Raw genomic sequence first — 13,895 nt, 5'->3', positions numbered from 1 at the left:
GACTGGCACAACTCTGGATCAGGTCCTTTATAACACCACCACCACTGGAATCTGCTTATAGTGAAATCAAATATACCTCTACCTCGATATAACGCTGTCCTCGGGAGCCAAAAAAATCTTACCGCGTTATAGGTGAAACCGCGTTATATCGAACTTGCTTTGATCCGCCGGAGCGTGCAGCCCCTCCCCCCCCGGAGCACTGCTTTACCACGTTATATCAGAATTCGTGTTATATTGAGGCAGAAGTGTATATTTACAAAAAAAAATTAAGATTTAAGAGAGAGAGCTAGGATAATAAGAACAGGTTCTTCTTAGAGTGATAGGTGCACCACTGTAGGTGCAGCAGAACCCTTGGGCCTGGGATCGGAGATCTTAATCAGCAGTGCCTGTTGGACCACACGTGCACCGCCCCCCTTGCGCTGTAAGTGGGATGTGTGTATATATAGCACTGTGTGATCCAACCGCTCCCCAGTTCCATCTCTGTGGCCTTTGGTCTGGGATGGAATCTGCAGCAAAGCCCACTTCTCCTTTTCCCCCAAGTAGATAGTGCCTTACCTGTCAGTTTTTAGTGTAGTTAGAGGAAAGGAAAAGTAGTAGGAATACTGTAAAAAAAATATATATATATTTTTTTGGTTGGTTTAACTTTACCTTTACCGTTACTTCATAGCTTAGGTTTTCATTTTTCTGCTTCCTGACCTTCCAGATTGGGAAGCTTTTTCCATCACCCTTATGCTTGGATCTCCCAGCTTTGAGTGTCTCTTGCTGGAATGCCTTCCCTGTAACTGATAGCCACCTGTAGTGTATTACTGTCCAGGAGAGGGACAGGTCCGACAAAAGTGTTCCCACTGCCATGAATTGACTTCCAGAGTCAGAAGAGACTGGGACATTTGGTTATGACTGTCTCATGGAGGGGGGATAGCTCAGTGGTTTGAGTATTGGCCTGCTAAACCCAGGGTTGTGAGTTCAATCCTTGAGGGGGCCATTTAGGGAACTGGGGTAAAAAAAAACCAAAATCTGTCTAGGGATTGGCCCTGCTTTGAGCAGGGGGTTGGACTAGATGACCCCGTGAGGTCCCTTCCAACCCTGATATTCTATGATTCTATGAAATCGCTGAGTCCAACATTGGACCTCGGCCCAGACTCTCTCCAGCAAATGGGGTGCAGCCAGGTCATCTGCCAATCCAAATTCCCCACATTCCTCTTAGAGAAAGTAGTCTCTTTCTTGCTCTGATGAGAAGAAACGGCCTTCCTCCTTTACGCTCTGAGCCACAGCCCATCAGAACACAATCCCCTGTGAGGTTAGTCTCCTTAACATCCTCTGATGGGACATAGCTCCAGATCCTGTTTGAGTATCACTGGTATGAAACACAAGTCTAAGGACCCTAACCAGGCAGACCTACAGTCCTCGGCATCGTCTCTTGGCTCTGGACACTGAGACAGACCGACTTCAGGAGCTATGGCACCGATAAAGCTACTGGCATCTTTTTCAGCACTGCCAAAGTCGCCGGCCCTGCGTCCTCTGTTCCTTCTTACTGCCGGTGACGGTTGGATGAAGCACCTTTGGCTGGTTTCATTGTTGTTGTACATAATTTATAGATAGTTAGTTAACAGTGTTATAGTTAGTCAATAGAGTCCCAGTTGGGACTTTGCTCCGAGCGGGGCATGCGCCACTGCCCTGGCTTCAAGGGCCTAAGAGACATTACCCATCCTCTTCCCTCCCAGTTGCCCAACCTGACCCTCCCACAAGTCAGGGAGGCCAGAAGCAGTCATTTTGAGGGTGCGCTCGAGGACGGCACCCCAGCTAATGTACTGGATCCAACCCGGCCCTTCCGTCTGTTGGGTGCTAGACGTGGTTGCTTTGGTCTACACCCTGCAGTTTATAGCCAACCATCCCTCCTACCCGCCTTCCCCATCCATCTTCAGGGACCCTTCTCATGAGCAACTCCTTGTTCAGGAGGTCAAAAACTTCCTGCAATTGGGGGCAATGGAAAAGGTTCCTCGGAACATGGAAGGCAGAGGATTCTACTCCTGCTACTTCCTAATTCCGAAGGCAAAAAGGGGCCTCCGATCCATCCTAGACCTGTGTTGCCTCAACAAGTCTCTCAAGAAGTTGAAGTTTTGCATGGTCTCCCTGGATCCGGGAGACTGGTACGGCACCCTCGATTTAAAGGATGCATACTTCCATATTTCCATCTTTCCGGGGCACCAGCGCTTCCTCCACTTCATATTGGGCCGGTGCCATCTCCAATTCACAGCGATGCCCTTTGGTCTCTCGTTGGCTCCGAGGGTATTCACAAAGTATATAGCACCAGTGGCCGCTTACCTGAGACATGGGAGGGTCCAAATATATCTGTAACTCAACAACTGGTTGATAAGGGGCCAGTCTCCAGAGCAGGTGCGGAGACATCTTCACCTGGTACGTTCCACCTGTCGCGACCTGGGGTTGATAATAAACAAGAAAAATTCAACCTTGACACCAGTACAATGTATAGAATTCATCAGAGCAGTTCTTGACTCCACTCGGCCCAGGGCCTTCCTCCCAGAGACTCGCTTCCAGGCCACGGCGGGCCTGCGGGCCCACCCGCTCACCACTGCCCACAAGTGTCTGAGGCTGCTGGGCCACATGGCAGCAGGTACTTACGTGGTCAGGCACGCCTGGCTCCATCTCAGACCTCTTCAGGTCTGGCTGGTGTCGGTCTATGTCCCCAACTGGCACAGCATGGACTGAGTAGTCAGGATTCCAGACAGCGTCCTGTCATCCCTCCTCTGGTGGCAGTATCCCAACTCAATGTTGGAAGAAATTCCCTTCACGGACCTGGCCTTGTCAGTGACCCTTGTCTCCGACGCCTCAGACCTGGGTTAAGGAGCCCATCTGGGCGCCCTCAGTACTCAAGGTCGCTGATCCAGTCGCAATCGTTCCCTGCATATCACTGTCAGGGAGCTCAAGGCTGTTTGACTAACCTGCCTAGCCTTTCTACCTCATATACAAGGCAGAGTAGTCCAGGGCCTGATGGACAACGCGGCTGCGGTCTTCTAATCAACAGGCAGGGTAGAGCCAGGTCATTTGTCCTCTGCCAGGAAGCCCTCTGGCTCTGGGACTTCTGTCTGCAGTACAACATCCATCTTGTAGCTGCTCACCTTCCAGGTACCAAGAAGGCTTTGGCAGATGGCTTCAGCAGGATGTTCTCATCTTGCCACGAGTGGTCCCTTCATCCAGAGGTGGCCAGTTCCATCTTCTGCAGGTGGGGAACTCCCGGGTAGACCTGTTCATGTCCCAGCAGAAATGCCACGTCTTCTGCTTGATTGGGGTATGGACAGAGGATCCCTGTCGGACACCTTTTTGCTCCCGTGGTCGGTGGCTCTGATGTACGCCTTCCCTCTGGTGCCGTTACGACCTAGGGTCCTCACGAAAATCAAACAGGACAGGGTGAGCGTCATCCTCACAGTGCCGGCGTGGCTGCGCCAACACTGGTTCAACATTCTGATGGACCTCTCAGTGGCAATCCCCTTCCAGCTACCGCTCCAGTCAGATCTGTTGTCCCAGAACCACGGCAGTCCTCTGCACCCCAACTTGGCGGTGTTATATCTGACTGCTTGGCTGCTGCATGGCTAAACATGCAAGAGCAGTAGTGCTTGGCTGAGGTTCAGCGTGTTCTGCTGGGAAGTAGGAAGCTTTCCACCAGGGCAACTTACATGGCCAAGTGGAAACAGTTCACCTGCTGGATTGCGGACAAAGGTGTTCTTCCTGAGTGGGCTTCACTGCAGCTTATTCTGGACTGTCTCCTGTACCTTAGGCTCCATGACTTGTCCCTCTCATTGATCAAGGTCCATCTTGCGGCCATCTCAGCCTTCCACCTGCCATTTGAGATCAGGTTGATTTTTTGCTCAGGATATCATGGCCAGATTCCTTAAGGGCTTGGAACGCCTCTACCCACATGTCAGGGATCTGGTCCCTCTGTGGGACTTGAGTCTGGTGCTGTCGCAGCTTGTGGGTCCTCCCTTTGAGCCACTGGCTTCCTGTTCCCTCCTTCTCCTGGTCGAAGTGACATCGACCTTCTGGGTATATGAGATTTGAGTGCTCACCTTGGAGCCGCCTTACACGGTCTTCTACACGGACAAGGTCCAACTAAGGCCACACCCAGCATTTTTTCCCAAGACAGTCTCTCAGATTCACTCGAGCCAGGACATTTACTTACCAATCTTCTTTCCGCTGCCACATAGATCGGAGGAGGAGTGCAGGCTACATGCCCTGGACATCAGAAGGGCTCTGGCCTTCTACCCTGACAGGACCAAGCCATTCCGTAAGTCGATGCAATTATTCGTCGCTTTGGTCGTCAGAATGAAAGGTTGCCCGGTATCCATTCAAAGAAATTCTTCTTGGATCACTCCCTGCATTTGCTTCTGCTACGACTAAGCGAAGGTGCCACTCCGGCGATTGTCACCGCCCACTCTACCAGGGCACAGGCCTCTTCAGCAGCCTTTCTGGCCCATGTGCTTATTCAGGACATCTGTAGAGCGGCCACCTGGTCATCTGTCAACACTTTTATGTCCCACTATGCCTTGACCCAGCAGGCCCGGGACGATGCTGGCTTCGGTAGGGCAGTACTGCAAGCCGCTAAGCTATGAACTCCGAGCCCACCTCCGTGGATGCTGCTTGTGAGTCACCTAAAATGGAATCAACATGAGCAAGCACTTGAAGAAGAAAAACGGTTACCTACCTTTTAGTAAATGTTGTTGTTCCAGATTTGTTCATGTCCATTCTATTGCCTGCTCTTCTTACCCTCTGTCGGAGTTGCTGGCCACGAGGAACTGAGAGGGTGCAGAGCCGGCGGTGCCTGATATAACGCGGCATGGGAGCACCACTCCAGGGTGTGGGCAGAAATCTCAGACAACTGTGCACATGGACAAGGCCGTCCATACTCATACGCAAACTACGCAGATGCATAGGGCACCAGGAAATTTGGGGCACCAAATTTCCTGGTGCCCTACGCAGCTGCATGCTGCATCCAGCTCCAGCGGCCAGCCCGATCCCCCGGATGGCTGAACTGGCCCCTCATAGGCTGCGCACAGCAAGGCCCAGGAAAGCTGCCTCCACCCCTGCTTCACCCTTTTTCCCCCCAGCCCCTGCTCCGCCCCGCCCCTGCTCCGCCCCGCCTCTTCCTGCCCCTGCCCTACCCCCACTCCACCCCTTCCCACCCAAACCCCGTCCCCTGAGCTATGGGTCCCGGGGGACTGCAGCAGGGGTTGGGGTTGGGCCTGCCCTGCACTCACCGGGTGGCGGGAACTGGAGTGACCCGGCCCCAGCCTGCTCTGCTATGCCGGCTCCCAGCTGCGCCGCTGGTGAGTGCTGGGGGGGGTTGTTCTCCTCCCCCTCTTCCCCCCACACTCCCCGGCCTTCTCTTAAACCTGGGAGCAGGCTAAGGCTGGGTTGCTCCACTTCCCACCACCCCGTGAGACTCCTGCTGCCTTCCTGCACTGGGTGCTCCTGCCTCCCAAAGCCCTTGGGCGCAGTCCCCCTCTCCACTGTGGAGGCCTGGGAGTAGGACGCTCCCCCTACCTCGGAGGCCCGGGGCCGGCCCCCCCGCAGTGGGGCTGCGTAGGGCACCACAATCTCTAGGGATGGCCTTGCACGTGGTGGAATGGACATGAGCAACACATCTGGAAGAACAATAGTTACAAAAAGGTAGGTAACCATTTTTTTGTAGAAAAGTTACTCCAGAGGTAAGAAACCGGATTGAAGACAAAATGGAAATGATGCAGCTGCCTTTTATATTCTTTTGCCATGCGGCTTGTACTTCCTTTGTACCAAACACAAGCTTCATGGTACATGGTATGGAAGCCTTAGAGTTCTCTGTCCACAGGCATACCACATGCTTTGCTGACTCATAAGATCATAGAATCATAGAATCATAGAATATCAGAGTTGGAAGGGACCTCAAGAGGTCATCTAGTCCAACCCCCTGCTCAAAGCAGGACCAATTCCCAGCTAAATCATCCCAGCCAGGGCTTTGTCAAGCCGGGCCTTAAAAACCTCCAAGGAAGGAGACTCCACCACCTCCCTAGGTAACGCATTCCAGTGTTTCACCACCCTCCTAGTGAAATAGTTTTTCCTGATATCCAACCTGGACCTCCCCCACTGCAACTTGAGACCATTGCTCCTTGTTCTGTCATCTGCCACCACTGAGAACAGCCGAGCTCCATCCTCTTTGGAACCCCCCTTCAGGTAGTTGAAGGCTGCTATCAAATCCCCCCTCATTCTTCTCTTCTGGAGACTAAACAATCCCAGTTCTCTCAGCCTCTCCTCATAAGTCATGTGCTCCAGACCCCTAATCATTTTTGTTGCCCTCCGCTGGACTCTTTCCAATTTTTCCACATCCTTCTTGTAGTGTGGGGCCCAAAACTGGACACAGTATTCCAGATGAGGCCTCACCAATGTCGAATAAAGGGGAACGATCACGTTCCTCGATCTGCTGGCAATGCCCCTACTTATACAGCCCAAAATGCCGTTAGCCTTCTTGGCAACAAGAGCACACTGTTGACTCATATCCAGCTTCTCGTCCACTGTGACCCCTAGGTCCTCTTCTGCAGAACTGCTACCTAGCCATTCGGTCCCTAGTCTGTAGCAGTGCATGGGATTCTTCCGTCCTAAGTGCAGGACTCTGCACTTGTCCTTGTTGAACCTCATCAGGTTTTTTTCTGCCCAATCCTCTAATTTGTCTAGGTCCCTCTGTATCCGATCCCTACCCTCTAGTGTATCTACCACGCCTCCTAGTTTAGTGTCATCTGCAAACTTGCTGAGAGTGCAGTCCACACCATCCTCCAGATCATTAATAAAGATATTAAACAAAACCGGCCCCAGGACCGACCCTTGGGGCACTCCACTTGAAACCGGCTGCCAACTAGACATGGAGCCATTGATCACTACCCGTTGAGCCCGACGATCTAGCCAGCTTTCTATCCACCTTACAGTCCATTCATCCAGCCCATACTTCTTTAACTTGGTGGCAAGAATACTGTGGGAGACCGTATCAAAAGCTTTGCTAAAGTCAAGAAATAACACATCCACTGCTTTCCCCTCATCCACAGAGCCAGTTATCTCATCATAGAAGGCAATTAGGTTAGTCAGGCACGACTTCCCCTTCGTGAATCCATGCTGACTGTTCCTGATCACTTTCCTCTCCTCTAAATGTTTCATAATTGATTCCTTGAGGACCTGCTCCATAATTTTTCCAGGGACTGAGGTGAGGCTGACTGGCCTGTAGTTCCCCGGATCCTCCTTCTTCCCTTTTTTAAAGATGGGCACTACATTAGCCTTTTTCCAGTCATCTGGGACCTCCCCCGATCGCCATGAGTTTTCAAAAATAATGGCTAATGGCTCTGCAATCTCACCCGCCAACTCCTTTAGCACCCTCGGATGCAGCGCATCCGGCCCCATGGACTTGTGCACGTCCAGTTTTTCTAAATAGTCCCGAACCACTTCTTTCTCCACAGAGGGCTGGTCACCTTCTCCCCATGCTGTACTGCCCAGTGCAGCAATCTGGGAGCTGACCTTGTGCGTGAAGACAGAGGCAAAAAAATCATTGAGTACATTAGCTTTTTCTTCCCCTGGTTCCTTTCAGTGGGTTCATTGTACAGTTTATGCTCCTTGATGGGCCATCAAACAGGTTAGGCAGTGCTGATGCCAGTCTGTCTGGGGGTGTCACCCAGAAACATCACAAGTTTGGAAATACAGATATACCATACATATCTATAACTTTCTTTCTTACCGTCCAGTAAACCTTGAAATGCCCCTTTTTGAGGTGCCCCAACACCACCAATCTCTTCTTCCCCATTGCTTGTTCTCCCGTGTGTTCCGCCTGTTGGGTTCACATCCCCCTTTTCAACCTGTTTTTCCTGTTACCTTCACATGCAAATTGAGGTTCCATTGTGTTGGCTTTAGAATGCTTAATTTACATCAGCAACAGGGATAGGTGAATAGACATGCTTTTGTCTGGCAGAAGCCCTGTTTGTTCACTCTGCCTTGTAACAGACTTTAAAACAGGGGTCCCCAGGAGGGCCACATGAGGACTAGTTCATTGGCCCAAGGGCCGCATCACTGACACCCACCCCCTCGCTGCCCCTGGACCTGCCCCCACTCCACCCCTTCCATGAGGCCCCGCCCCTGCCCCGCCTCTTCCCACCCCTTCCCTGTCCCCATTCCAACCCCTTCCTTGAAGTCCCCACCCCAACTCTGCCCCCTCCCTTCCCCCAGAAGGGTGCAGGAGGGGTGTGGCGGGGGGTTGAGGTGAGGGCAGTGAGTTGAGGTGCAGGGTGCGGCAGGGGGCTCAGGACAGGGAGTGCAGGAGGTGTGCAGCGTATGGCAGGGGGCTCAGGGCAGGGAATTGGGGTGTGGGGTGCAGGAGGGGTGAGGGTTGCAGCAAGGGGCCAGGGTGCAGGGTGCGGCAGGGGGCTCAGGGCAGGGGATCAGGTTGCAGGGTGCAGGAGGGGTGTGGCAGAGGGTTGGGGTTCAGGCAGGAGGCTCAGGGCAGGGGGTTGGGGTGCAGCAGGTGGTTGGGAGTGCAGGCAGGGGGCTCAGGGCAGGGAGTTGGGGTGCAGGCGGGATGTGAGATGCAGCGGGGGCTCAGGGCAGGGGATTGTGGTGCAGGCAGAGGGCTCAGGGCAGGAAGTTGGGGGACGGGGTGTAGGAGGGCTTCAGGTTCTGGCTCGGAGCCGCTTACTAAAGTGGCTCTGGGGTGGCAGCGGCGCACACTGGGGCCAGGGCAGGCTGCCTGCTTCCCTGCTTGTCCTGGCCCCAGCCCCGCTCCACGAAGCAGTTGGAACCATGTCACTGCAGCCCCTGTGGGAGGGGGATGCAGGGCTCGGCGCGCTGCTTGCCGCTCCTCCAGGTACCTCCCCCGAAGCTCCCATTGGCCGCAGTTCCCCATTCCCGGCCAATGGGAGCTGCGGGGGGCGGTGCCTGGAAACCAGGGCAACACACGGAGCCCTCTGCTCCCTCCCCTCCCCCCAGCCACAGGGACCTCGAGGGGGGCAATCCCATGGATGTAGTTTGCCCACCACTGGCCTAGAGGTAGGCCGGGGGGGCGGGGAGGGGGGCTGCGGGCCGCTTGGTGGGCCGCAGGAAATCCATGGGCCGCATGTTTGAGACCCCTGCTTTAAAACATAATTTCAGTGTATATATGTACACATTTCCTTATAGAGTGTCAGTGCATGCATTTCTTAGTTTTATTGATGACCAGTTTATCATTGGCTTTCATTTGATACCTTACTAGGCACTTGTTGGATAAGTACTACGAAAGCAGTGTGTTGGGTATAGTGCGTTTGTCAGGCCTGATAGGAGTTGCTCACACAGAGTACTGAACCTTTTGCCATTGAGGGGATCCTAGGGTCACACCATGTCCTTCAAAAACTATTTTAATAGATATGTCAACAACTGGGCTAAAAACAGCTACATCAAATGGATGTAAAATATTCTATTTTACATCATTTACTGCTGCAAGGACCAAATTCATCCCTGAGGTAACTCCTCTGAAGTAGAGTTGACTTAACACCAAGGATGAACTTTGCTCTATAACTCCATTGCTCATTTCCCTTTGTTGGGAGGAATGGGGGTAGTGTTCTGAATTTCCGTACAGTGTATATAGCAATTTAACCAAAGCAAACAGTAGCACAAATTGTAGAGCTACCATTAGATTGACAGTGATTTAACTTTCATCCCTAAATTGTTCTCTTTGACAGCTTGAGCTCACGGATTTCTTTCGCAAGAACCATAAAGTGTGTTTTTAATACTAGGGTATGTTAGGTTGGAATGAGCAATGAAATTGAAAATCTTTTGGGCTCAGATCCTCTCACACAATTCTCTTCCATACGAAGACAAGTGATCACATCATTTCCATTCTCTGATATCTCTGTTCATTCTGAAGTGGACCCTGGAATGGTCTTCCTTTTTTTCATAATCTTGCTGGCCACACTTCAACGTATCTCACATTAGTCTTTTTTCTCTGCTTCCTTTCTGGCTTTATCTATGTATCAGAAGTTTCAACTCTGTCCCTCCACACAGTTTAACGCTACCTGGAACAACTTACCTGAGTCTCTCCACCTTGTTAACTTCTCATCTCCTTTCATATCTCAGCTAAAAATATCTCTCTTCTTTCTTACCTTCCACATGTAACTTTTATATTCTCACGCTCTGCTGTTACTGAACTCTGCAAAACTTTATAGGGTATTGTTTGTATGAGAGATACTATATAAAGTAGAGTTCTATTGCACTGTCACATCACCAGACTGAGTATTTAACACTTTCTTGGCCATTTTTAAAAGTAAGTTTAAGGAGTCAGGGCCTTCATCACAGCAGCCAGCCCAAATTCAGTTTAGGGAATTACCTTGATGTTTCAGTTAGATACAATACTCTCTATTTCCTGTCCTAAACTGTTATGCAAGATTGCTGGATGCTCTTAAATAGCTGCTGCCTTCCTGAGCATATGCTAGGTGCCTGCATTTTAGTGGTTGGTGAAGTGATTCTGGTATTTTGTCATTTTGGAGCCTTTGGGGTGAAAGTCACTGTATAAAAATGTGACAAGATGACGATGATGTTAGTGTTGAATGGACTTAAGTATTGTGGCACTTTTAGCCTTATGGCATATCAAGAGTAATGCTTTTTTATTTTGCTTAATCTTGAATGGTGTGTAGGAAGGGGATAGAGAGATGATATAGAATGGTATGTGCAGACAAAGCTATGAGGTAATTTCTTCTCTCTTCATATTAATATCTAAGGGCCAGATTTTAAAGGTATTTAGGCACCTAAAGATGCAGATAGAAACTTAGTGGAATTTTCAAAAGCTCAAATTCCCCCCGATTTCAGTTGGAGTTAGGTATCTATACACTTTTGAAAATCACACTGAGTGCCTATTTGCATCTTTAGGTGCCTAAATACCTTAAAAATCTGTCCCTAAATCTCTAAATCAAGGCCCTCAAACTCACTGAAGGTTAAATTCCACTTTTAAGTTGTCTGTAGGCTGGGATGTATCTTTAGGATGATGTACTCCCCCAAACCACTGTTTTATCATCTGTATTTCCTTTGGTTTTACTTCTCTCATTTCCAAGGCTAATCTGGAAGATGTGAGACAAAGGTTTCGTCCCATAGAAGAGCTGAAGAAGGAGTTTGAAAAACTCAACATGAAGATAGAAACTGATTTTGAAGTTATGGTTAAATTAATCAACAAATTCAACAGCTCTACTTCTACTCTGGATGAGAAAGTAGCAGCACTGTACGACCTGGAATATTATGTTCATCAGGTGAGGTAACAAAAAAACATTAACAGCTGCTGTGTAAAATCCAGGGAATATGGTATCATAAATGCGGTTTTATTCTTCTTTTCAGTATCAGATAATACAACTTAATTATGGCAATCCGAGGACAATAAGTGATTTCACTGGACCAGTGCAGGCTTATTTTATATCTGCATTTCTAATACGGTATTATTCTAAACTGATAAAATATAATCGCTATTTACCTAGAGGCCAAGTTTTCACAATTTGTGATGTGCTCTCAGCCCTCTGTATGTATTTATCTTTTTGCCTGTGGTTGGTGAAGATGGGTTTTATTTGCCATTTGTGTGTATATTTTTATTGTTGAAATTATTAGTCAGTGCCCTGAATGCCTTGCAGGGTACAGGGATGGGTACTTCATAAATATAAATAAAATTATTATTCTTTTATTATTACATAAAAGGCATCTGTTGTCCTGTGTGACTAGGGTGATCAGATGTTCTGGTATTATCGGGACCATCCTGATATGAGGGTCTTTGTCTTTTATATACACAACTATGCCCCTCCACTACAGAAAAAAGAAGTGTCCCAATTTTTTTCATACTTGCTATCTGGTCACCCTTGATGATTATCTCTCCTCACACTTCTCCATACAGAAAGATAACCCAGGCATGCGCGCACACATACAGAAAACCCATCTTTTAGCTCAGAGCGACTTAGAAATGGGACGTGGGCCCACAAGTGACCAGAATTTTTTGGCCACCAAACAGCTGTCTGATGGTAGGTGAAATGAGTTTGTTCCCAGTAAACAGATGCCCGTGTCCCAAAAATCATTTTCAGCACCTATTTGCTTTCTTGTGTACAATCTCGGTGCAGAGACCAAGGCCAGAATGGACCTTGTAGAGAAAAAAGTACCCTCTGATATCACATGCAGATGTCACGTTTAGTTTGAAGCAGATTGACAGAGGCAAATATGGGGAAGCTTCCACTGCTGTTCTCCGTGCTGAACTTTCTCTGGGGAGTTCAGTCTCCCGAGATGTTAATCTGGCACTTTTCACTAGCATGAAATGCATTTAAAAAACAGTTTTTGGGAGAAGCTAGAAAAAAATGGTCTGATGAGAAGCAAAGTCCATCTGCCAAGCTTCCTGCAAAAGAAAAATCTCTGAAGTATTATTTCCAGAGCTTTTCATCTCCTATTCCCATACTGAATCTTTCTCACAGACATTCACAGAGTGGCAAACTTTGGCACTCTCTTTCCTTGCAATACTTTTGCTGCCATATGCACCTAACTTACTCAAAGAATAAACTTGGACTGCCAATGCCCTAACTGCTGGTTATATACGCTCCAGGATCAGGGGGAACCAAGTTCAATCCCTGAGATTCAGAAATGCTAGTGTAGATGGGAAGTGCTCACTGCTTCCTGTTCTGTAGGAACAGAGTGGTGAAGGGAATCCTACCCAAACACAAACAGGTGGGACTCTGAACTACTAGAAGAGAGAAAATGGAGGGGAAGCTGTAATATGAATGGAGGATAGCTGCACATGTATGGGCAGTCCCTCCATGTCCCACAGGCAGCTAAGAAATATTACCTGCCTTTCAGTAGGCATAACTCTTTCTCCTCTTTCTTCCTCCAGTTGGTTGAGTGCCCCCTGGATGTTACCTCTATTTAATAATAACTTTAGCAACACTTGCTTAGTGTAATTACTGAAGGACAGCCAAATACGCTCCTGGAGCATAACACAAAAAAGAATGTCAGGAGTTCTCTGTCCTGTGACTCAGTTACACCAATGCAGGCCGATGGATCTGAGTAGCAATCCTGAACAGGACATTACAGAAGAGTGTAGAAAGCAAGAAGCCAGGGCTACACAGACCTATTGAGGAAAAACGTTGGCTGCATTCCGTCTTCTTTACAAGGTGATGGACCTCGAAGTTAGACCCTACTGCACCACTAATGCTAATACTACAGCTCTTGTGTGCTACCCTGTACTGGCTCCTCAGAATGTGAAGTGTTCTGTTGATGGGAAGCCCTGGAGTGGAAAATCTTTTGTACTCTGAGGTTTCCTAGCAGAGTATTACTGTCTACTCTGAGGAGCAAGTCATGGGGAAGTCCCAGATTGCTGGCACATAAGCAGTGATTGGTCCTTCAGGATCTAGCAGAGAAGCCACTGGATATGCTGAGGAAGCAGTGGTAAGGGGTCAGGGACTGGATTGGGGTTGGGTGGGGGAAGGACTGGATTGGGAGATTTACCCAACTTGATCTTTCACAGAGAATCAGCTCAGGGTCACAGGTCTTCTCCAGCTCTTATTTTGCCAGAATCAGTTGGCCCCTATGCTAATCAAGATTCAGCTTAGTGTGTTTGGGGCAGCTGTGGAGAGACAGAGAATGCTGTGCTGTTATCTGTAACATGCAAAAAACAAAGCAAACATAAAAGAAAACAGCATAACTCCTTTATTAGGGTTACCATACGTCCACTTTTCCCCGGACATGTCCGGCTTTTCGGCAATCAAACCCCCGTCCGGGGGGAATTGCCAAAAAGCCGAACATGTCCAGGAAAAATACCGGCCGGGCGCAGCTGCTCTGCTCCTCCCCTGACTCAGACTTTGGCTCTGTTTAAGAGCCAAGCTGCCCGA

The 13,895-nt window shown here is 49.3% G+C and overlaps 1 protein-coding gene across 1 annotated transcript in view; it reads left to right on the top strand.

The window, feature by feature from the left end:
• The window catches only part of SIL1 (SIL1 nucleotide exchange factor), a gene marked incomplete in the record, with an annotated part of 234,243 nt that overhangs the window by 140,045 nt on the left and 80,303 nt on the right, over window positions 1-13,895 (top strand). The window contains 1 exon segment of the mRNA XM_034778499.1: window positions 11,100-11,291. Coding sequence (XP_034634390.1) covers window positions 11,100-11,291 — 192 coding nt within the window.

The sequence above is a fragment of the Trachemys scripta genome, chromosome 8 (assembly GCF_013100865.1).
Source record: "Trachemys scripta elegans isolate TJP31775 chromosome 8, CAS_Tse_1.0, whole genome shotgun sequence".
In the NCBI taxonomy this organism is placed as follows: Eukaryota; Metazoa; Chordata; order Testudines; family Emydidae; genus Trachemys; species Trachemys scripta.
This window is presented reverse-complemented; position numbering and strand designations above follow the sequence as displayed.